We start from the raw sequence: 24,723 nt of genomic DNA on the forward strand, positions 1-24,723 counted from the left end.
CAGACCCTGGTGCATGTGCCCCTCTAGGCTTAAGGCAGAACTCAGACAAGCATGGAGGCAGGCGTATGGCCCCCTGGGGGACACACCAGGGTCGGGTTCCCACTGAGGGTGAGTCGCTGGCCCTGCTTCCCCAGGGTCATATGGTATGAGAAAGAGATGGGCGCAGCTGTGTGCACACCTGATTCCTGGAGCTGCCACTATAGTGTCCCATTGTCTCAGCACTTGAGCACGGCTGGAGCCTGGGAGGGGTTTCTTTGTCGCCATATCGATAGGGTACTTTCTGCTCTGAACCATGTGTGGGAGCCCAGTGAGGCTTTAAGGTGGGATCCCCGGTATTCTGAGCAAAAGAGGGACGGACAGAATGCTTCAGGTGCCGATGAGCACCCTCTGACCCATGGGGGGTTGGGTAGGCAGGCTGTAGAGAGTGAGGGCAGGCGAGCTTCAGGGAGGAGGGGACTGTGCTGGGCAGAGCTGGTGCCCAGGAGAATCGAAGAAGGTACTGATTCCATAAAATGGGTCCTGCAACTCCTGGTTCCATTGTGGTTAAATGAGATCCATGGCAGCCAGCTGTGATAGCACACACCCGTCATCCCAGCACTTTGGAGGTAGAGGCAGAGGGATTGCCACAGACTCAAGGCCAGCCTGAGTTTGAATCCCCAGAACCTACATAAAACCCCAGGTGTGGCAGTGTGTCTCCATAACCCCAGTGAAGACAGGAAGATGGGGTGGCAGAGCTGGCAGAGCTAGCCAGTCACTCCACACAGCTGTTGAGTTCCAGGTTCAGTGAGAGACCCCGCCTCAAAGCATAAGATGGAGAGTGTGTGAAGACACTATACTCTGTCATGCCTCAGCCCTTTAAAAAAATCGTCGTTTAAAGGCGGGAGAGATGGATGGCTCACCTGTTAGGGGCATGGGTTCTGCTTTTCCAGAGAATGCAAGTTTGGCTCCCAGCACTTACGTCAGTTGCCTCAGGGTCCAGTGCCTCTGAGCTCCCTTGGCACCAGCACTCATGTGCACATACCCCTACACATACACACATAATTAAAATAAAATTTAAAGTCATATTTTAAAGACATCTTACTATGTAGCCCTGGCCTGGGACTAGCTATGTAGACCTGACTGGCCTCAAACTCATGGAGATTTGCCCATCTCTGTCTCCAAAGTACTGAGATTAAGGGTGTAGGCCACTGCACCCAGCATAAGTTTTATTTTTTAATAATTTCTAAGCTATCTAGGCTGACCTTGAACTCTGTAGCTCAGATTGGCCTTCAGTTCAAGATCCCCTTGTCTCCTCCTGCACCCACCACCTTGCTAGAGAGAAGATTTGGGGAGCTTCTAGTGGGACAGCTAAGGTTAAATGAGCTCCTGTCACAGGCCTTGTGGTGGGGGGAGAATGGGCTAATGATGTCCTTATAAGAACATGAAGTACACAGGGACCTCTTTCCTACACACCCAGGAAGGCTGGGTGAGGACAGAGAGACGGTAGTCTCTTGATGGAAGCTTGGCTCTCAGCAATGAGAAAGTAAGTTTGCAGCTGCCCAGGGCCCCAGCTACGGTAGTCGAGCACTGGAGGCTGTGTGTGAAGGAGCCCGGCATTACAAGGCCTTGTCCAGCCCATCCTAGAACTCTTCATTTGTTTTCAGAGAGCAAAGTCTCACTATGCAGCTCTGACTGTCCTAGAATTTACTATGTAGAACAGGCTGGCCTTGAAGCTCATACAGAGATCCTCCTGCCTCTGCCTTCTGAGTGTTGGGATTAAAGGTGTTTGCCAGCATATCTGGAAAAATCTTGAAGTGTGACTCAGTGTTTGTCTAGCATAAGATTTCCTAATTTACTCACAATCCCTTTTTACCTGAGAAACTGACACAAGAATCTAGTATAAACACTGGCCGACCATAAACCATAAGGGAATTTCAAAACATTTCTTTGGTATACACATAATTTCACCATTTTCTAAAGATGAAATCAAGTGTGCATGCTAATGAGACATGGGTGCTTGATAGTTTATATAGCCAGAGTGAGATCTTGGCTGAGTTGTTGCTACTGCAGGATACAAAGTATACTTTGTGTTGTTCAGAGTTACTTTAGCAACATCTGTCCTGAGAACCAGTTTCACACGAATAGGCAGAAGCGTGTCTGGGAGTGTTCAGAACTTGCTGGAAATTCTGTCCTAATCCTAAACCAGTATTGATTCAATTTTTGTTTCATGAAACTGAAATCCGCAGTTTAAAAAAGGTTTGTTATTATTTTTAAATTGTGTGTATGTGTGGGTATACACTCAGAGGCCAAGGGACCTCAGGTCCCTGGAATAGAATTGCAGATGATCGTGAGCTGCCTGACATGGGAGCTGGGAACCCAACTCAGGTCCCTTAAAATGGCAGAACAGTCTTTTTGTGGGGGTGGGGGTGTCAAGACAGAGTTTCTCTGTGTATCATTGTTGTCCTGGAACTTGATTTATAGACCAGGCTGGCCTCGAACTCACAGAGACCCACCTGTCTCTGCCTCCTGAGTGCTGGGATTAAAGGTGTGCGCCTCTATGCCCAGAAGCAGTCCACACTTTTAATCACTAAGCCACCCAGCTCCTCAAACAAGTCTGAAAATCAAACCGTGAAATACAATCCAAAGACATACTTAGGAATAGATAGTAGGAAAATAAAGTTCTTATTTTCCCTTAATTAAATACTATTTTTACATAAATGCAGAAAGCTTTGTAAGACCAGGCAACACTGCAGAGCACACATCTGTGGCATCTGTCTGAGAGACAAGGCACACTCTGCAAATGCTGTGCACTCAGCACCAAGGGTGAAGTCAGAGAATGTAGCACAGGCTAGCACTGTCAGACATGCACAGGTTCGTGTTTGATTTGAATTAGTTTTTTGGTCTTCGCACATTCAGACAGTTGATGAAAAGTTGGCAACTTTTTCACTATCCCACCTTCAATTCGTGAGGCTATAACCTATGGTTTAGGGAGCTGACTTCCCCAGCTCTAGCTTCCCGAGAGCCTGGGTCCATCTTTAGCATTCAAAGGAAAAAGAACCATGCCAACTGGCCCATGCACACAATGCCAGCCTTAAGAAAGCTAGAATAGCCAGGTGTTGGTGGTGCACACCTTTAATCCCAGCGCTCAGGAGACAGAGGCAGGTTGGTCTCTGAGTTCGAGGCCAACCTGGTCTACAAAGTGAGTTCCAGGACAGCCAAAGCTACACAGGGAAACCCTGTCTTGAAAAACAAACAAAAAGAGAACTAGAAAGGCTGGGTGTAGTTCCTTGGAAGAGTGCTTGCCTAGCGTTCACAAGACCCAGTTCAACCCTGGGACTGCAAAGCCAACAGCTGCTGGGGGAGGCAGAGGCAGGAATGTCACTTGAGCCCAGGAGTTCACAGAAGCCTAGGCATCAGAATAGAGAGCCCTGTCACTAGGTAATAGAAACCAGGTGTAGTACCACACACTTGTAATCCCAGCTTGCAGGAGACTGAGACAGGGGGACTGCTGTGAATGGAAGTTCAGCTTGGGCTACTCAAAGACCAAGCCAAACACTCAAAATGACTCTGTAATTAATTCCACTTATTGTATACCTGGGTGTTTTGGGAACTAGGGGTGCGGGCATTTAGGAGACCTTAGGTACCATCTGCACACCAGAAGAAACCCCATATTTTAAATAGTTTAAATTAGGCCATATTTTATTTCTAATGTATATATGGATTTTTACTTGATTTTTACCCTCTCAGTGCCTGGTGTCCTTGGGGGTCGGAAGAGGGCATTGGGTCTCCTGGATTGGAGTTAGAGGATTGTGAGCCACCATGTGGGTGTTGGGGACTGAGTGGCCCTGTGCCACTTGGCAGGTGTTCTTGGCTGCTGAGCCATCGTCTCTCCAGTCCCTGTGTTGCAGTTTTTAAAAACACACTGATCCCTCTGCCTGCAGGAAGCCTAGAGTGTTTAGAGAAAAGAGTACAGTGGAGACAGACCCCTGACTCTCTTTCTAGCTGGGACAGGCGAGGAAGAGCAAGCGAGGGTCTGGCCTTCTGCGATTTGGACCTGGAAGGCGACTGTCACTGGTGGACAGGCAGAATTTCTATTGGTCTGATCCTGCTAGAGAGGACACATGTAGCCTCCTTAGGTCATGAGCTATATGGGGACTCCCCGGGGTCTCTGCATCAAGGATGCAGCCTTGGGAGGAGAGCCCCTCATGATTACTTCCTGTCTGATAAGGGTCTGAGCCCACTGGGTACGTGTGAAACGGCTGCTCTTACAACAGTACAACAGTTTGCCTCCCTGAGGGAGCAGGACTGGGGAGCTGGTGGCGTGGGCGCCTGGCCCTGGATTTTCTCAGGGTGATTGAGACCCACATGGGGCAGGGGCTTCTAGAGCCTCCTGTGGCTTTGCAGCCTTTTGGAGTTGCATATCCTCCTGCCTCCGAAGCTAGCACGCCGGAAAGAGAGCTCTGGAAGAGGCAGGTGACATCTGCCATGACTGCCTGGGAAGTAGAGGTGGGTGAGTGCCAGGGGGGTTCATCTCCAGTATAGCAGTGGCCCACATATGTTTCAGGCCACTCGTGTCTGGGCAGATGAGGGAAGAAGGCGTCTACATGGTCAGGGACCTGGTGGTAAGAAGAGAGACAGCCATGGCGGTCACAGAAGAGACAAGACAGACCTCTAGGGGGTTAGTGACAGACTGCCACCATGGGAAGGTCTCATCAGGGGTGGCTGGGAGCAGGAGTTAAAGAATGAAGTAGATGGTATTGGTGAATTTACGGCACAGGATCAGGGAGGGCTCCTCAGCTTGAGCCTCAAGTAAGAAGCCTGTACCTGAGAATCATGAGAGACCATCCCCGGCAGTGCTTGGGGGCTGGGAGCCTCTGGGAGCGGAAGAGGAGAGGTGGAGTTACAGTGGCACCTGAGGAGTAGAGGGAAGTTGAACTTTGAGATGAGCCTCATTAGGTCCTTAGGTCTGGTTGGTGACAGGTAAAGTGGGACCTAGGCACAGAGGTAGACCTGTCATGGGACTTAGGAGGGAGATGGCAGGAACAATAGGTCTGAGATTCAGTCAACAAATATGATTTCTCATTATGTAGGGCCTGCTCTAAAAGTTGGGTGTGGTGGTCATAAACAAAGCAGTCTAGATCCCCAGATGGGCAGTTTCCTAACCAGATAAACAGTTATGTATAAGCACAGTGACAGCAGCCCTGTAGGTTAACCCGCTAGCTGACGCTGCATACAGAGGGAAAGGTGCTCAGGCAGGACTAGGTGGAGCAGAATGGGGAAAGATTCTCAAAGACTTTAAAATGGATGGATGGAGGAAGGAATAGGGAGGCGGTGTTGAGGGATCCCAGACAGGAAAGAAGAGATTTGGAACATACTGAAATGGAGTGGTTGGAGCAGGCTAAGTGACGGGGGTGGGGGAGCCTTTGGGAGTACAGCATGGTGCTTCCTCTGTTGTCAGGTGAGGTTGATGTTCTAGGCTGCAGCAGCCCTGAGAATTGGGGTGTGGACATCACAGGAGCAGAGGGTAGGGGAGGAGCTCATGACACCCCTGATCCCTGCTTCCTCTCCTCAGCACTCCTCCCACTCCGCCTGCCTGTCTCCATCTCACCCCGAGAGTCCCCTAGAAAGGAAAGAGGGGACTTGGGTGTCCCTGGTCCCCTATCTGTGGCGCCAGCCAGCTGGATTCTAATTAGCTGCCAGAGCAGAGAGACAGGAAGCAGAGGCTAGGGGCGGGGCTGGATTCCTGCCCAAAGCTGAGGCTGAAATCAAGTTGGACACCCCTTGCCCTCCTTGAGGGATGAGGATGCTTGGTGGTGGAGAAGAGTGGGCAGGGCAGGGTTAGGGATGAGGCTGAAGCAGCTTTGGTGTGGGTGGTTGCTTGGCAACCCTGCTTGACCTATCAAGCTGCCCCCAGGGAGGTTCTGTTGGAGAAAGGGGACCAGGGCTGGTGAGAGTGACCCCAGAACAGGGCAGTAGTGTGTACCCCAGTCCAGGAAGGGCCTCACCATTAGCATAAGACAGACTCCCACTGGGCTTGCTGAGGGCAGCTCCTGCCCAGTATCACTCTGCTGTCCTCCCTCAGGCTGGTGGGCCAGGCTGTGGTACCCTGGTGATGCGGGGCAAGACCCACCCCACAGTCCGCTGAGAGTCCTGCGCCCGCCCCTGGCCTTCGCCATGGCCCGATTGGCTGCAGCACTCTGGAGTCTCTGTGTCACCACTGTCCTCGTCACCTCTGCTACCCAAGGTAGGTGCTGTCGGGGCTGGGGAAGGGCCGGATATCCAAACATAAATTCTCTGGACCACAGCCTCCACCCCAGATGAAGCTGAACCGGGCCAGAGGGAGCGGGGTGATGCCCCCCTTGGCAGGCACCACTGAGAGTGTTGAACCCCCAGCAGGCACTAGGTGCTGTGCTGCTTGGAGACCCCCAGGACTAAGCCAGGCTTTCCGGAGGGGGGCAGCTATTTCTCTATCTCTCCCTCCCCCGTCATCCATCACATCTTCAAGGCTCCCTGGGACCATAGCTTAATTAAAGCATGCCTGCTGACGTTTATTTAAAAACAACTAATTACCCGACTTCGGCCTGGGATCCTGTACATGCCACAATTAGTGCCCTAAGCCTGCTGCCCACTGTTGACATTACCTAGTTACCATCCCTGGGTTAGGTACAAGCTGTGTGCAGGGCAACAGAAGCCAAGAAGGGGGTCTGTTGGTCTGACCCCTTCCTGTAGGGTCCCCCTCCCCACCTTGCCAGCCCTGTCCTCTGGAAAGTCACAGGGATAGTCAGCCTTGTTCTGAAGCCTTGGCAGTGTCGTGCTGGCCAATGACCCAGTCTCCCTAGTGCCCAAGTTCTGGGCCCAACCCCTGCTAGGCCAGGAGGGGCTGCCTCCACCCCCAGCCCCATGTGAGCCAGCCCTCCACCCCCGGCCTCCCTCCCTGACTAGAAGCTAAAATTAGAGGAGGAAGCAGATGGCACGAGAGGAGCACATGGGAAACTTCTCTCAGCTGGGCTCTGCTCACCCCCGAAACCCAAGGGCCTGGTTGCTGTCACCCCTGGGGACTCTGCCCACGTTAGGTGGGCCCTGTTTCTGAAGAGGGGCTGGCGTGGCTCTGCCGCGATAGTACAAACAGCTTTCATAGCGCTTAGTTCACCCCAGCTGTGCCTCCCCCAGGTGTCTACAGTTTCTGCTTTCCTGCGCCCTGCGTGGCTGGGCTGCAACCAGTATCCCAAGGTGGTTGCCAGGGCAGCCTGGCACATGTCAACTCTGGATCCTGAGAAATACCCATAACAAAAGAACGAGCATCTTCTCAGCACATTAACTAACTGTAGATTAACCTCTGTGGTAGCAGAGAGACCAGGGACCTGTTAGGTTCCTTGGAGCCACCAGCCAGGCCAGGGAGCAGCAGAGTTGGGACTTAACTGCTGTACTGTGTGGCTATGATTGTCCCCTCATGTGAAGCTCTCTGGCATGGTCCAGCATGCTCCGAAACCCTGAGTGTGCTGCCACCCCTGGGGATGGAGTGGGAGGTCAGGAGTTCAAGGCTGGCCTTGACTACTTAGACTTTGAGGCCACCTGGCTATGTCTGAGACTGTTTAAAAAAACCAAAGAAACCAAAGAAACATTCTTTAGTTTAAAATTCCTGCTGTCTGGTCCTGACCTGTGGGTGAGTGCCCATTTTACAGCTTGGGAAAACAAGGCCTGAGGAAGCTACTGCTAGTGGCTATCTAAACTTAAGCGTGCAAAAGTTAGGCATGCTGATACTTGCTTGTAATCTCAGAATTTGAGGGAGGCTGATGCACGAGGACCTGAAATTTCAAGCCAGGCTGACCCTATTCCCAGTAAAGCAGCAAACAAAGCAGGCAGAGACAGCTCTGTGGGAGGAGAGTGGTTGTGGGGGTCCAGACCCCTCCTTGTGGGAGGGTGGGGGTAGAAGATCCCAGTCGCTCTCTCTTGTGACTGCTGCTAACTTGGAAACTCACTCAGAGGTCTAGCAGCGCCCACAGGAGCTTCTGTGCTGGGGGACAGCTTTTTGCGAAGTCAGATTCAACCCAGACTGGTGAAGGGGTTTGACATGGAGGAGGAAAGTTCCGTGCAGTTCTGCTGTGACAGCGTGTCCTGGTGTCCCAGTCTCAGTAGAAATCCTATCACAGACTTGGTCAGTGGCCTTTATGGCAGCCATCTGCCCCACCAGAGGCCCCACCCTAAGGCCTGTCATCCGGGACTTGTCAGGAGAACAAAGACCCACCATCATGGCTTCAGCCCAACCAGTTCCTGCTGAGGTCTCCTCCTGCTGTGGTGCCCCTCCCCCGTGTCTGCACACAGTCTTCCCTGGATGACACGTGTGTCAGATCGCCTCTCTCAGTGCGGAGTGACAGCACAGCCCCGATGTCCAAGCTGTGCAGGAGGTAGGAGGACCACAGTTCCAAGGGCAGTCTAAAGAGGTCAGTGAGGTCCCATCTCAGAATAAAAGGCATGGCAGAACGCTTGCTGAGGGGGTGCCAGTGACTCTATTACTAGTATTGCAACAGTAACAATAAAATATACCTAAACCCTCCTTTTTGTTAGAACCCTTGTCAGACTGCATTGGGGTCCTCTTTAACAGCCCCATTTTAAATTGATCTCCACTATTTAAAAAAAAAAAGTCATCTCCAAGCCAGATGTGGCGGTACACACCTGGCGTCCCAGCATTTGTAGACTAGGGCAGGGAGGAAGATCATTATAGTCTTGTGGCCAGCCTGAGCTACCTAGTGAGTTCAGTCTGTGTGTGTGCACGCGCATGTACACGCTAATTGTGGTACCATGTGCCTATAGTTCTAGGGAAGTGGCATGGAAATAGTTCAAGGCTATGTTGCAAGTTTGAGGCTAACCTAGGCCACATGAGTCCCTGCCCTAGTTGGGGGTTAGGAGAGAAAAATGCTCAGAAAACACTATCTCCAAGTACAGTTACTTCCTGAGGTCTGAGGGCTTAGTTCTCCAATTCAGCATAAGATTTTGGGAGACAGGACTAGTACGATAGCTCAGGTGAGCTAAGGTGTTTGCCAGCAGGCCTGGCCTGAGTTCAGTCCTCAGTACCATTGGTAAAAGGTAAACGTGGCCTCCACACCACCCTCAAATATATACACAAATGTCAAAAGTTGTTTTGAAAGGATTTGGGGACACTCAGTTGTAACTGGCCCACAATGTCCAGGATGGCGTTGACTCTGACCAGGCAAGGCAATTATTACAGGGTGAAGATGGGTCATCTCTCTGGGCCAGGTTACCCCCTTCCTCCAAAGGTTTAAATCTCACTGCCACTTCACAGCCTAAGGTTCCTATAACCAGCTTCCCAAACCAGCTAAGCCAGCAGGTTCTTTCTTCCCTGGTGACTGTGACACCGTCCCCAACTGTCCTGCAGGCCTGAGCCGGGCCGGGCTCCCGTTTGGATTGATGCGCCGGGAGTTAGCATGCGAAGGTTATCCCATCGAGCTGCGGTGCCCAGGCAGTGACGTCATCATGGTGGAGAATGCTAACTACGGGCGCACAGATGACAAGATCTGCGACGCCGACCCTTTCCAGATGGAGAACGTGCAGTGCTACCTGCCCGACGCCTTCAAGATCATGTCCCAGCGGTGAGCCTGCTCTCCACCGTGTCCCCCCACTCAGCCCCGTAGACCCGTGGTTCTCAACCTTCCTGATGCTGTCACCCTTTAATACAGCTTCTCATGTGGTGACCCCAACCATAAAATTGTTTTGTTGCTACTTCATAGCTGTAATTTTGCTGTTATGAATTGTAATGTAAATATCTGATATACATGCCCCCTTGTGGGGTCACAACCCACAGGTTGAGAACCACTGCCATAGATGCTTGCTCATCCATCCTTCCACCTCCAGAAACTTATTCCAAGACCTATTGGTGGCAGGTGGAAGCTTACAGAATCAAAAGCAAAGGTGTGCTTTCCCCAAAGAGAAAGATTGTTACTCCTAACTTACAGAAGTGTGTGTATATGTCTAGGCCAGGGTACTTTGGTGTGCAAATTCTCCTTGTGCTTGTGGCGGGGCTGTAACTGTACAAAGGGTGATATTATGTCTTGAGTATGTGTGTGCAAATATAAAGTTTGTGTTTGTGTCTCTGAGCAGGTGTGGGTGTGAATGAGGGCGTGCTGGTGTGACTGAGGAGGTATCCCAGGCTGGGGTAGCCCACGTATGAAGCTGTACAACCTGCTTGAGTGAATCAGTCCATCCTGAGCCTTTAGTTTCTCTGCAAGCAACCGTTCCTGGGACAGGGCTCCTGCCTGCTCTCCTTGCCACTATCTTATCTGATATAGTCCATTCTTCCTACGTGGTAGGCATCAGTGGACACCTGAGTCAGATCTTATCCCTCTGCCTGAACATTCTCAAGTTCCCACCTTCCTCTGCAAAATCCAAAGCCTTCCTGAGGTTAAACGTGCCCTGTGTGAACCACCTTGACCACTGACCCTCCCTGTGTGACCCGCCTTGACCTCTGACCCTCCCTGTGTGACCTGCCTTGACCACTGACCAATCTTTCCTCCACACTCTGAGTTTCAGCAGTGCAAGGCAGCTCACTGTAGAGTGCTGCCTAGGTTCAGTCCTCAGTACCGCAAAAGAAACAAACTTAGTCGTGCATCGGAATCTGCATCCCTGTAGCCCATAGACTCCCAGCCTCCTGCTCTGCTCTGCCGCATCCTGATAGGGTCTGTGGGCCACAGGTACCTGCCCTGTTAGCTGGGAGGTGGCAAAGCCAGCCTCTGGGTTTTTCTGGAAGCATGAGTATATTCCTATGGTCCTTTTGCCGTAAATGATGTCCCTGAGATCCAAGTGGCTGTTCCTATGCTTCCTTGTGGCTGTCTACCTAACTGGACGCTTAAACACACTCTGAAACTGCAGGCCCCTTCCCTGCTCCTGACCCCTTCAGGGCCCTGCCTTCCATCCACATTTCCATCAGGTATTTTGTCTTTGCTTGGTATTTTATCCTGTGTCCTCCCTAACCCTAGCCCATTGTCCCTACAGGGACAACAGAACTTTGTCCCAACCATTATGGCTGTGGCTAGGTCCGCAGCAGGTGTTCACTGAATGCTTGATGCCTGGGACTCAGGGTTCAAGGCCTGCTCCCTGGCCTGTAGCATGGGAGAAAGGCTGAGACAGGTCCCTCTCTACAGTCTGCACAGCTAGAGCAGTCCTGTCTGCCCACTCCACCCAGAAGGCTGAGTGTGTAGTGACTAGTCCAGGGAGCGAGGCGAGACCTCAGGAGCCTTGTGGGGAAGGGCTTGAGGGCCCTCAGCCTTGCTTCCTCTCCTGATGATCCTACTCTTGAGGATCTTTGTGTCTGTGAGGGTCACAGCTAAGCTGCTGTGGCAGGTACCACAGGATGGTTGGCCAGAACCTTCCCTGGACCTTAGTGTTTCCTCCTCCTTAAAGCCCCACCCCTTAAAAACAGATGCCATGCCCACTCTCTAGTTGTAGTTCTCGCCAGCTCCAGGGAAGTCTGGGGGTGCCACTCAAGGCCTTGCCCGTTGTAGATGAGCATTCTGCCCCTGGACCACATTGAGATTAACCACTCTAAAGTGAATTCTTTTAGTGACATTTTGTGCATTTACCAGCTCAGCCTAGTCGCAAAAGCTTCACACATGTCCATGGAGCTGCTTCACAGTCTCCTCCCGTCCTGCTCTGTGCTCTCTGCCCAGAGGTTTGCCAGGCTCTCTCCACGCTCACCAGCCTGCCCTGCGCAGCCTTTTCCTGGCCTGATAGCATTCCATATGTGGGCAGGCCACATCCACCATCTCAAACAGTCCTCCAGGGCTGGACTTTAGGATTATCTCCCCCTGTTGGTGGATGTGGGCAATGCAGCCATGAACATGTGTGTTCAGGAATTGTTCACACTTGCTATAAATTCTATAGGGCACATTGCTAGTTGTATGAAGCCACTGCTCTGTGGGGGGGGGCGGGGCGGTGATTTTGTTGTTGTTGTTGTTTTGTTTTGTTTTTTAGCTTTTTAAGACAGGGTTTCTTTGTGTAGCCCTGGGTGTCCTGGAACTCGTTTTGTAGACCAGGCCAGCTTTGAGCTCACAGAGATGCACATGTCTCTGACTCCCAGGTGCTGAGATTAAAGCTGTGTGCCACATCGCCCAGCCACTGCTGTGTTTTAAAGGGGGTGGGTAGATAAAATCAGACCCTCCCAGGCCTCCTTCTCTATTTACTCCTCAGCCTCCTGCTGTCTTCCTCTCTGTACTTCCTCGTCCAGGAAGAACTGGAGGCAGATTCAAGGTACTTATCACTTGTACAGGCCTTGCCTGCCCACTCCAAGGACCTGGGTCTTCTCTCTGATCATGACTGTACATCTGACCGAAACAACTTAGGGAGGAAGGGGTTCTTTTTGGCTCTTGGTTTCAGTGTTCGGTCCATCATAGCAGGTGTGTGTGTGTGTGTGTGTGTGTGTGTGTGTGTGTGTGTGTGTGTGTGAGAGAGAGAGAGAGAGAGAGAGAGAGAGGGGGGGGCATTCTGCTGCCCTCCTCATTTTCATTTCGTTAGTCTAGGCCCTCAGGCCATGGAATGGAGTGGCCACATTTGAGGTGGATCTGTTTGCCTGGGTTAATCCCCTCTGCCAAGACCCTCACAGACACACCTTGAAGCATACCTAACCAATCTCTGAGGCAGTTCTGAACCCAGTCTAGCTCCCGGTGAGGGTGAACCATTGCAGGCATCTCAACTGGGCACAGGCAGCAGTAACAAATGGGAAGAAACAGGGAGCGGGTGGGCAGGCCACCAGAACGGAAGATGCCCTCCAGGTGGGGACAGTCTGGGGGTATGAGAGCCGCCCTGTGAGGACTAGTGTCTGGAACGGTGTCTTCTGGCTGTGAAGGAGTCCTTTTCCATACTAGCCAGACGCCAGAGTGGCTGGTAGGGAGGGGTCAGGGACCCCTGTGGAGATTCAAGAGTCTTCCTGGCTGTGCCACTTCCGGTCTCAGTCACTGTCCAGAGTGTGGCAGTGTCCATAGGAAGAGTGAAGGCAGGCGCAGCAGGCCCTTAGTCTCCTGTGGACAGTGTGTCTGCAAGCGTACCCACCACATGTGGTGTGGTGTGAGTTTTTAGTGACTGGCACACGGGCTTTAAATTCAGTTAAAGAAAAATGCCAAAGATGTACTAGTGCCAGGAGAACCTGCCTCATGGCTGTGGAGGCCTATGGTAGAGAAAACAGGCAGGAAGCAACAAAACTCTCCCCCCCTCCCACACACACACACACACCTTCCCGACTGGAGCCATACACTTGCCTCTTGACCCTGGAGCCTTCCAGGCCTGATCATTTTCCTTAACGCTTTTTCCTTTCTCTGTAGGTGTAATAACCGAACCCAGTGTGTGGTGGTGGCCGGCTCCGATGCCTTTCCTGACCCCTGTCCTGGAACCTACAAGTACCTGGAGGTGCAGTACGACTGTGTCCCTTACAGTGAGTCATCTTGTTCCTCATGCTGTCTCGGGCCCTTCCCCTACAGAGCAAGAAAGGAACACCTTGATCTAGCATACGTGTGCACACATCCATGGGCCTGGGCCCAGAGGATAGCAGGCTTGCTCCCACTTCGATACATTCTTTTCAGACACTTGCCACACAGACTGTGTCCCCTCCTGTGGGGGCATCTTCAGTTCTAGTCCCCTGCCCACCCCTGCTTCTTCACATGTCCTTTAGTTGCTAAAGCCCTTCCAGGCTGCATTCCCACAGCATGCTGGCCTCTCTCTGGCCTTCTGAACGCTGTGCCTCCCTCTGTTTTCTGCCCTTTCTCCTGACCGTGGACACACCTGATCTTTCTCATCCTCCTCCACACGCCCCTTCCTGTCCCTTTCACATCATGGAAGCCAAAGATGTCTTCCAAGGTTCCTAACTACTGGTTGGTTTATCTATTACCCTGAGAACACTTCCTGTCTGCAAAGAAAGTACTGCCATATTGGAATGACAGTACCCCCTAAGAAGATGGTCTTGGGGAGCCAAGAGCCTGACTATCATACATCTGACTGAGGGGGGCAGATACAGACAGGGTTGCTCATCCTCAGCCCCCACACCCCAGCATCACCAGTCTTCCTGCTCACTCTCCTCCCTCCCCTCGCCTCATCCATCCTCCCACCTGGCTTCTCATGGCCAGCCTGGAGGTAGGGAGGGCCTCTAGGCACAAGGGGAGGAGGCAGGACCATTGGGGTGTCAAAGTGAGGGGTAGGGGAGTAGGAGACCTCATAACTCTGCCTCCTCTCCCCTCCCACCCAGCTTCCCCCATCCCTACCCCTCCAACCTCTGATTTCTCCTTGCAGGTGAAGCCGGGACGTTGGGTGAGCAGGATCACTTACCGCTTGTGTAACTTTCTTCTTTTAGTCTTCGCCCTTTCCTTTCAGTGCCTGAGGGGGATGCCCATCTGCTCCCTGAAGCCTCCCCACAGCACTGGGGACACTGCCCATCCGCAGCTGGGGCAGCAGGGTGGGAGGTGGGAAGTGACGTGTGTCTAGGCCAGAGAGCTGGGCAGGTGGTGTGAGGTTCAACTGTGGCTCCTGACTTGTCTGGCTCTGAAACCTGCAGCAAATGACTTAAAAATTTCTCTGGGTGCTGCAGACGGAGGCGTGAGTCCTGGAGATCGGGAGTGACAAGCGCTCGGCCCTGCGGCCAGAGTCTGCTCCCAGGAGCAAAGCCCCGAAGGCAGAGGCTGCGACTTCACCCCCCAGCGCCCAGCCCCGAGCCTGGTTCAAGATGTGCTCAGTGATGGTACGGATGCACTTTCCCGCCACCTGAGCTTCTTAATGCCTCTGCGGTGGGGGAGGGGGTCAAAGGCCTGCCCTGAGTGCTTCAAGGGATAGAGACAGCATGGGACCCAAGCTGCTTTTTGCCCCGGGCCATAGGTTCTAAAGAATAGCAGCTGCATGGCCTCTTCTGTGTGGTTTCACTTCTCTGGATCTCAGTTTCCCCAGTTGTAGACAGGGTCCTGGAAGGCCTGGCTGCAAGGGCCTGCACTGTTCCCGCGTCCTCATGAGCACTGGTTGCTGTCACTGTGGCCACAGTTCCCTTCTAACCAGTTACTATTATTGCCATGGTAATCAAAGCAAGAATAGCAACATAGAATGAACCCAACTCTCTAGAGCAGACAGGACACATGGCTGGAAAAAGCCCCTGGTCCAGGCCCAAAGATCAAACTGAGATACAAGAAAAAAAGAAGAGGCCCACAGGTCCCGGGATGGAGCTTAGATACTTAGAGCCAAGCCCCTTCGTGTGGCCCAGGAACATAACCCAGGAAGATGGGCTGTGGGGTTGAAGGTGGCACGGGGCAGGGGATGTCAGCTTTAGACTGAGAAGACAAACCTGAGCCTTAGAAGACAGGGTGGATGTCATAGATAGGGCTAGCCATGGGTGGTCTTGTTCAGGTAGATCTGGTAGGCCCAGTTAAATTATCTCCCGGCCCCCCAGGTAATTAGGGTTGGGGCTCAGGAAGCCAGGCACACTCTTCATAACTTTCCCTGAGCATGTCCTGAGGGCTAGGTCCTGGGCAAGGCGCTGGGGAATTAGACTCCCTACAAAACTCAAGCAAAAGGGCCCTGGGCTTCAGAGGCTGGGGTGACCCCAGTGCTGGCCAAGGTGGGGCAGGGTTGGGGGCAGGGATCCCACAGCTGGGGGTCACCAAAGTGTGGGAACCCCAGACATTGGACTAACACTGGATTTGCTTTGCAGCTGAGCACAGCCTAACGCTCCCTTCCTTCCCAGGTGCCACCCGTGCGTCATCAAGGGCGGTGGGCAGGGCAGGGTGCAGCTAGGGCTCCTGGGCCCTTGGTGGACTGGGCAGAGCAGCTGAACCTTGAACGCCCCTCCCCCGGGAGTTTAGGAGCCTGTCTGCCACATGCTGTTCAGCCCAGTCTGTGTCCCCTCCAATTCTGTGCCTCTTGTCTCCCCTACCCTGGCTCTGTCCGAGGCCAGGGGCGCCTGCCTGCCTGCCTCTGTTGTTCTGTGTCTGGCTCTACAGCCCTCTCTGTGCGTTTCGGGGGTCTGGAGGGCTTAGGGGAACACAGCTGGACTCAGGTGGGGCCTACTCAAAGGGGAAGGGGTTCAGCCTGTGCTCTCAGCTGGGAGGGGTACCCAGGCCCTAGAGACACTAAACCCCTTCCCTCGGCCCCTGGGTCTAGCAGGGGGTTAGCACACAGGGTGGGGAGGAGCCCTGTGGCTCCTATATTCCCCACTGCCTGGTATACCCTAGCTAGAGTTCAGCTCCTAACAGGGGCTCTTCTCTACAGCCGGGGCCCTCCACCTGCCTGTCTGTACCATACCAGTCTTTTCGTCTCTTCCCTCCTGTGTGTCTCCCCTGTCCCTTCTCACTGTCTCCTCAGCACCCTCTCAACCCATCCTACCCCAGAAAAAGGGACTTGGGGGTGGGGGCTGAAATGATACTACGGAAGGGGTTGGGAAAGCAGGAGGAAAGACAGGAAGAGGGGGCGTGTGGCCAGAAAAGAAACGAAAGCAATTTAATCTTTTTTTCTCTTTTTTTTTCTTGCACATTTTTTTTCAATTTGTTTTCTCTCTCTCTTCCGATGCTTAAAGTAGAAGTGGAGCAGAAAGGTAAACGCACTGTTACCAATGCTAACCCCTGACTCACACTTTGTTCCACCTGTACCATACTCATGTGGCCCGCCCTCCCTCCCACCCCTTCTTCTCCCCCACCCTCACTTGGTCCAGTGATCTCCCTGCCCCGGGTGTCCTCCCAGCACAGCTGGGCTGGCCCTGGTGCTGCAGCACCGCCAAGGCCAAGGCCAAGGCCGTGGGCTTCTCCACCTTCCAGATTCTCACCGAAGCTCCTCTCTGAGCCTGTGCAAGATACCCCACTCCTGCACCTCTCTCTCTCTCTCTCTCTCTCTCTCTCTCTCTCTCTCTCTCTCTCTCTCTCTCTCCCCCCCCCCCCCCCCCCCCTCTCTCTCTCTCCCTCTCTCTCATGCTCTCTTTCTCTAACCTCTCTCTCTCTTCTCTCACCTCTCTCTCTACCTCTTCTGGTCCCTGGTCCCTGCAGGGTACCTGACCTCATCTCTCATTTCTTTTGCCTCCCCTAGGAGAAATGTGTAAGCATCCAGGCGGGTGGGGAGGGAGGGACTCCCCAGCCTCCACAGGCACCGGTAGAGGTCTCTCTTCCTTCCTCGGTCTCTCTGTCTCTCCGTCCCTTCCTCCCTCCCTCTTATTCTCTCTCCCCTCCTCTCTCTCCTCTCCTGTCCCCTCGTACCCTTTGCAAAGTGTTTCTGGTAGAGGGTGGTGGGATGGAGGGGACACTTTTTCCTTTGGGGGACCAGATTTTTCATCTCTCTCTGGCTCCTGGTGGCTTAAATTCTTCTGATTTGGCGTTTTCAAGGCCCAGAGCTGTTGTGGAGCACAGGGAAACAAGCCTCCACCTTCCACCCCTTCTGACCAGCCGGGTCCAGTCCTGGGGAGGGTTGTCAGCTATCCCCAGCCCCTGGGAGGGCGGGGGCGGGGGCGGGCCTCCTGGAGGGTGGAGCGGGCTCTGTCTCGGCACACTTGCAAAGCTGCAGTCAGGGTTTCTTCCGGGCTGATGTGGGAGAGGACCAGGGAGGGGTGGTGGGGGTCACAGACTTGCTCTGGGGACTTCCACAGGCCCCATAATTTCTTGCAGGGAGCCCCATGGTGGTAGGTGTGGCTATGTAGGGAGTGGAGGGTGACCTGCTAGTAATAGGGCAGGAGGCAGTGGACAAACAATGAGATGGCCCTTCGGGGTCCCTTTTGCCTTGAAATTAAGGTGGTCTGTGGAGGATCCCCTGCCAGGGAGGTGGGCGGGGCCCCTCTGAGCTGCTCCCCTCCCTTCTCCTTCCCTCCTTGCCCCTCTCAGAGGCCTGGGCACCGTCCCTCCCTTGCTCTCCTGAGTCAGCCCTGCACTGGCCGCTCTTCTTGCAGGCTTGGAACTACAGCACTGGATCTCCTTTCTGGGTTGGGCTGGGGGAGGGAAGAGGTGTTGGGAGCTGGGTGCTGAGGTAGGGTTCTTGCTGCCCAAGACCCCTGGCAGACCCTTCTTCATCTCTTCCCCTTCCTTGGGATGACCTCTAACTGTATTTTTCCTCCCCTGGTACCCTCTGACCAGCTCAGGCCCTCTTCATGAACACACACACCCCTAGCAGGGGGTTTTATGGGATACCTGGAGAAGGGAAAAAAGGGCAGGTGCCAGATAGTCTGGTCAGAGGGTACAGACATAGCTGGTAGGAATGCCAGGGCTTAGCGCCCAGGGTTAACTTATGCTAAAGGGACTCAGCTACTGGCTGCCGTGGGCCTAGAAACCTAGAGCCAAGCTGCCCTAGTACTGTAATGGGGGCTACAGATCGCTCCCCTCTCCCAACCAAGTCAGCCTGCTGATGAGCCAGGCTAGAAATAGGCACTAGGCCTGGCTCCTACCCAAGGGTCCCTCACTACTGAAGCTGCCCACCATGCTGGTTGGTGCCAAGTCATCCCAGCCCTCCCTGTGTCCCTGGGGCTAGCTGCTTTGGTGATGGGCCAAGCAGGAGCAGAGAATTCACCATAGACCCACAAGCACACACCCTGAAACCCTGGCCTGCCTGTGGGGGTCTGTGATGGAGAAGGGAAGGGCATCTGTCCCACGGTACTCAAGGAAGAAGAGGGGGTTGGCCACAGTAACCTGCTGGACCACTAGGGTAGGCTAGGAACAGGTTGTGCTGGGCTGTGAGGGGCGAGGGTGGGCAGGCCAGTGGTGCCAACGAGATGCAGTCGAGGTTTTCCTCTTTTCAGGGAATGGGGGGGTGGGGCGGGGCCCCCCACCTTTCTGACATCAGCGCTGCCTTGGTCCCTCCTCCTGAGCCGGGGATGGTCACAGGTAAATCGGGGTCCGGGGCAGGGGAGGTGGGGGGCTGGCTGGGGTGGGCTGGGGCTTTATCCTAGCACCTGGTTCCCTCCCTTGCCCCCTCCGAGCTGGACCTGGGACTGCCCCTGGAAGGGACACTCAGTCGGGCCTGGGCCTTGGAGTGAATTCTCTGCTCACCCCCTCTCTCCTCGCCAGCACTAACCTTCTCTTCCCAGGTGGTCTCCAGAGCGCCTCCCTTGGAGCCAGGATTTGTGGACACACACACACACCTCCTTGTCTCTCTTCCCTCTGCGCAGCTCCCTCACTCCAAGTGTCCCCACTCCACCCTTGTGCACCAGTGTCAGTGTGTGCTTCTGAGCCTGACCCACCAGAGACCCTGCCGGCTGGGGCAGGACTGGACTTCTCCCTAGCCTAACCTGGGAGCTGCTTCCCTCCATCCTTTCCTCAGCTACCTACTTGACGGGTACCAGCTGAGTGGAGCCCAGACAGCAGCAGGGGCCCGAGGAGAGAATAGACAGCCCTAAGCCTCCCTGCCAGAGTGGGTGTGGAAACATCACTCTCCCTTACAGCTTTTGGAGGAAGAAAGTGAAGTGGTTTTTTTTGTTTTTTGTTTTTGAAGTCCATCCCTGCATGGTTGGTGAAGGACGGGATCCCAGCCCCTAGTTTTTCCACAGTGGCAGAGAAGGGAGGCCAGGGTGCTGATACCCTGAACCTTGAGGCTAGGTGGCACTGCAGCAGAGGTCCCCGCCTCCCATCCCTTTGTGCCCAGTCTGGGAGAGCTCTGGCGAAATCCTTCGTCCCCAGCCTGTGGGGTCTCTAGCAGCCAAGGAAGGGAAGAGGGCACCATCTCCCCACACTAACCCTGCTCTTGATGGTCTCCAGGGTTCACAGCTCCAGGGAGAGGGGCAGCTGGGCAGGGCGGGATTCCCGGCCCACAAACCCCCTTCCCATCACCAGCCCGACCAAGCAACCATGACTGCAGCAGCAGGAGGGGACAGCATGGTTTCCTCCCCCCACCGTGTGACCAACTTGCCTCTCTCTTCCCTCTCTCCTTGCCTCTGCTCCTCCCCACCTCCTCCCTGCCTACCCACCTACCCGGCCCAGTCTTCGTGTGCCCAGGGACTCTGCAGAAGGTACTGGAGCCCACCTCCACACATGAGTCAGAGCACCAGTCTGGTGCCTGGTGCAAGGACCCGCTGCAGGCAGGTGACCGTATCTACGTCATGCCCTGGATCCCCTACCGCACGGACACACTGACTGAATATGCCTCGTGGGAGGACTACGTGGCTGCACGCCACACCACCACGTACCGACTGCCCAACCGTGTGGATGGCACTGGCTTTGTAGTCTACGACGGCGCAGTCTTCTACAACAAGGAGCGCACGCGCAACATCGTCAAGTATGACCTGCGGACTCGCATCAAGAGCGGAGAAACAGTCATCAACACAGCCAACTACCATGACACCTCGCCTTACCGCTGGGGAGGCAAGACCGACATTGACCTGGCGGTGGATGAGAACGGGTTGTGGGTCATCTATGCCACTGAGGGCAACAACGGGCGCCTGGTGGTTAGCCAGCTCAACCCCTACACTCTGCGCTTTGAGGGCACCTGGGAAACGGGCTACGACAAGCGCTCCGCCTCCAATGCCTTCATGGTATGCGGCGTCCTCTACGTGCTGCGCTCCGTGTATGTGGATGACGACAGTGAGGCGGCGGGCAACCGTGTGGACTATGCCTTCAACACCAATGCGAACCGCGAGGAGCCAGTCAGCCTCGCTTTCCCCAACCCCTACCAGTTTGTGTCCTCTGTCGACTACAACCCCCGGGACAACCAGCTGTATGTGTGGAATAACTACTTTGTGGTGCGCTACAGCCTGGAGTTCGGACCCCCAGATCCCAGTGCTGGTGAGAGGGGTCTGAGGGTGGGACCCCCAGACTCCAGCGCTGGTGAGAAGGATCTGAGGGTGGGACCCCCAGATTCTAGCACTGGTGAGAGGGGTTTGAGGGTGGGAACCCCAGATCCCAGCTCTGGTGAGAAGGGTCTGAGGGTGGGACCCCCAGATTCCAGCACTGGTGAGAGTGGGTTTGAGGGGTGTAGGCCTCTTTGCATCCGTTACTCCTTGGTACCAGAATGTAGGGCCCACTGTAAGCTCTTGAGGATTAGCAGGTACAGAAAATCCCAGTTTGTGGCAAACACTGTCCACATCCCTCACAGCTGCTGCTTCAATGTGCCTACTGTCTTCAACCCACTGTTTTACTGAGGGATGATTGTGATGCTTGAGGGTGGAACCTCAGGATTCTGGGCTCTACCCATTGATCTGTGCTGCCTGGGCATATTCGTGTGGGATTGCTTAGGGCATCAGATGCTTGCTGCAGTCTCATTTTGCCTCCAGCTGGTGTTCCCGTCACTAACCCAGAGCAACCCCAGAGCTCTAAAGAGCCTCAGCCAACCTTTGCAGAGGGGGACTGAGTGCCCCCGAGGGAAAATGTAGCCAGGTTCCCGACCCCAATCAGCTGTGTCACAGATGAGCGGTGTTGTAGCCAGCAGCTTTGACACACATCTCCAGTCCCAGCTCTGGGAGAGAGACCTTGTGGTACATAGTAGTACATTTTCACCTTCTTCTGAGTATATGGACTCATGAGTGTAGGGCACCTCTGAGCACAGAAAAGGTCGGGGGACCCAGGACAGCTTTTCTCGTCAATAAGTAAGAAGATATCAAGACGCCAAGGGGCCCTGTGCTTGGGCTCATTAGTGGGCCTTAGGCATGGATGTGACCCAGTCCTGTCCTCTCTACCTCCCAGGCCCAGCCACTTCTCCACCTCTCAGTACTACCACCACAGCTCGGCCCACACCCCTCACCAGCACAGCCTCGCCTGCAGCCACCACTCCACTCCGCCGGGCACCCCTCACCACACACCCAGTGGGTGCCATTAACCAGCTGGGACCTGACCTGCCTCCAGCAACAGCCCCAGCACCCAGCACCCGGCGGCCCCCAGCTCCCAATCTGCACGTGTCCCCTGAGCTCTTCTGTGAACCCCGAGAGGTCCGGCGGGTCCAGTGGCCAGCCACCCAACAGGGTATGCTGGTGGAGAGGCCTTGCCCCAAGGGAACACGAGGTGAGTGCTGGGGCCACAGCTGACCGCGGAGGGCTGGGAGGCACACAGCTTAGCTATACAGGTGCCATCTGCAGCTGAGCACCTGGGGAGCTGCCAATAATCCGGCTACTGGCCTCAGACTAGAGTAGCAAAGTCAGTTTCAGGACAGATGTGGGACAGATAAGCAGCCCAGGTGCTCTGAGGTTTCAGGGAAGTTTGGGAGAGGCTTTGTGGAAAAAACCTTCCACAGCCCATCTTGCCTAGGAGGCTAGGGTGGGCTACGTAGTGCCTTTTCCCAAGTGTTCCTCTCCTCGTCCTCTGCTGTCTCCTCTCTCGTTCCTTGTCCCCTCTTCATTTCCTTCTCTTTGACTTTCTTGTCCGTCTCTACAGGAATTGCCTCGTTCCAATGTCTCCCTGCTCTGGGGCTCTGGAATCCTCGGGGTCCTGACCTCAGTAACTGCACCTCCCCTTGGGTCAACCAAGTAGCCCAGAAGGTACCAGTAACTGCTGCCCTTTGCAGGCAGACTATCCAGAGCCCAGGGTCAGCAGGAGTGGAAATGGCTTGGGAGACATATAGGGCTATAACCAGGGCAAGGGGCATCCTTTTACCTGACCCGTGCGTGGGAAAGGCTAGCAGGGAGAAGAGGGCAGGTGAAGAGGGAATGTGGACCAGGGCAGGCCAGTGCCCAGAAGACCTGAGGTCCCTTCCTCCCCTCCTCACGCAGATTAAGAGTGGAGAGAATGCAGCCAACATTGCTAGTGAGCTGGCCCGCCATACGCGGGGCTCCATCTACGCTGGGGACGTGTCCTCATCAGTGAAGCTGATGGAACAACTGCTAGACATCCTGGACGCCCAGCTCCAAGCCCTCCGGCCCATTGAGCGCGAGTCAGCCGGCAAGAACTATAACAAGGTAGGCATCTGTACCTTCTGCCACCCCACAGTGACCAGTGAGGGACACAGTACCCCAGGGGCTGCTGGCCTTCACTGCCACACTGCCTTGAGCAGTCCTAGAGGTGGGGTTCCTGAGGAAGGTGAGGTCTCAGGGCCCCAGGGCCTGAGCGCTGTGTCTAGGGGAGCAGTGTCTGGAGTCCCCACCTATCACTGCCTCCATCTCTTTCTCCAGATGCACAAGCGAGAGAGAACCTGCAAGGATTATATCAAGGTGAGCTCAGTGTGATGCAGATTGTGGGGATGAAGGGAAGAGAGAGAAGAGGACATTAAGGCTACCCCAAGGAACTAAGAATGTGGGGGACTCATGGTATCGTCCCTGCTACACACAGGCCGTGGTGGAGACGGTGGACAACCTGCTCCGGCCAGAGGCACTTGAGTCCTGGAAGGACATGAATGCCACGGAACAGGTGCACACAGCCACCATGCTCCTAGATGTCCTGGAGGAAGGGGCCTTCCTGCTGGCTGACAATGTCAGGGAACCCGCTCGCTTCTTAGCTGCCAAGCAGAATGTGGGTGAGTCCTGTAGCCACCCCAGGGCCAACCCCAAACTCCAGGGGCGTTGGTTTTCCGATTCCTGGGCCTGTGGTTTCACTATAGGTTCATGGTGTAGCATGAACCCTGTCTGGGGATGGACACTGGTAACATATCCTTTCTGCCTCTGCTCCCACAGTCCTGGAGGTGACTGTCCTGAACACAGAGGGTCAAGTGCAGGAGTTGGTGTTTCCCCAGGAATATCCCAGCGAGAACTCCATCCAGCTGTCTGCCAACACCATCAAGCAGAATAGCCGCAACGGTCAGTGTCCCGTGGGGTTTGTCCACAAACACGTGCGCACTGCCCACTTGGTACCTTGATCTGGACTCTCTGGAACACAGCAGTCATGTGTTTTAATCACGGTTTATCTGCCGTTAGTATGGATATCCCAAAGCCCTGTAGAGGCTCTAGAAGATGTTTTGCCATTTGAGGCTGAGACACAGAGAGATTAGGGAATCTGCCCAAGGTCACACAAAGTAAGAGAGGGTCAGAGAGCCAGCCTGTATGTCCTGGCCACTGTGTTTGATCTCCCCCTGCCTGTGGAAATGGCTTCTGAGCTGCTGCTTCAACTGGGCCACAGCCCAGACAGAAGTGTGTGACTGAGAATGGCCACTATATCGCCCTGTGCCCATCTTCCTCAGGGGTGGTCAAGGTTGTCTTCATCCTCTACAATAACTTGGGCCTGTTCTTGTCCACGGAGAATGCCACAGTGAAGCTGGCAGGCGAGACAGGGACCGGTGGCCCTGGCGGTGCCTCCCTGGTGGTGAACTCGCAGGTCATTGCAGCATCCATTAATAAGGAATCAAGCCGCGTCTTCCTCATGGACCCTGTCATCTTTACTGTGGCTCACTTGGAGGTGAGCTCAGGTGTACCCCTCCCTCGCTGGAGGTCCCAGCATCCTCTGTTCCTGAACTACATATCCCCCACCATTGTTCACCCACCTGAGAGTAAGTTTCAGCTCCCCTGCTTCGGCTTGGACCATGTGTCCCGTAGAGCTGGTGGTCACCTCGGGCCCTAGGCACTTCCTTCACACCTGTCACTGTCCCTGTAGCTGGTTTTGAGGGCAGGAATAGGGCTTGCAGTTTTGACACCCTGTCCACCACCATATAACAGGCCAAGAACCACTTCAATGCAAACTGCTCCTTCTGGAACTACTCAGAGCGCTCCATGCTGGGCTACTGGTCAACCCAGGGCTGCCGCCTGGTGGAGTCCAATAAGACCCATACCACATGTGCCTGCAGCCACCTCACCAACTTCGCAGTGCTCATGGCTCACCGAGAGATCGTAAGCTGGCTGGCGCTCCGCTGCTCCGGGCGGGCCTGCTTGCTGCTGGCCTGGCTTTG

General features: G+C 54.5%; 1 protein-coding gene across 4 annotated transcripts in view; it reads left to right on the forward strand.

The window, feature by feature from the left end:
- Positions 1-24,723, forward strand: part of Adgrl1 (adhesion G protein-coupled receptor L1) — a 41,563-nt gene that overhangs the window by 9,319 nt on the left and 7,521 nt on the right. For 2 of the 4 annotated variants that reach the window (XM_038312540.2, XM_038312542.2), the window contains exons 2-14: positions 6,062-6,223; positions 9,374-9,587; positions 13,308-13,417; positions 16,535-16,549; positions 19,905-20,705; positions 21,603-21,917; positions 22,287-22,390; positions 22,622-22,807; positions 23,021-23,059; positions 23,178-23,361; positions 23,519-23,641; positions 24,022-24,236; positions 24,494-24,664. In XM_038312540.2, the coding sequence (XP_038168468.1) occupies positions 6,154-6,223; positions 9,374-9,587; positions 13,308-13,417; positions 16,535-16,549; positions 19,905-20,705; positions 21,603-21,917; positions 22,287-22,390; positions 22,622-22,807; positions 23,021-23,059; positions 23,178-23,361; positions 23,519-23,641; positions 24,022-24,236; positions 24,494-24,664 (2,547 nt within the window). In that variant the 5' untranslated portion in view covers positions 6,062-6,153. Of the gene's footprint in view, positions 1-6,061; positions 6,224-9,373; positions 9,588-13,307; positions 13,418-16,534; positions 16,550-16,996; positions 18,813-19,904; positions 20,706-21,602; positions 21,918-22,286; positions 22,391-22,621; positions 22,808-23,020; positions 23,060-23,177; positions 23,362-23,518; positions 23,642-24,021; positions 24,237-24,493; positions 24,665-24,723 lie in introns of those variants that run through there. The other 2 variants (XM_038312541.2, XM_038312543.2) reach the window with 2 other exon arrangements.

This window comes from Arvicola amphibius, chromosome 15 (assembly GCF_903992535.2).
Source record: "Arvicola amphibius chromosome 15, mArvAmp1.2, whole genome shotgun sequence".
NCBI lineage: Eukaryota > Metazoa > Chordata > Mammalia > Rodentia > Cricetidae > Arvicola > Arvicola amphibius.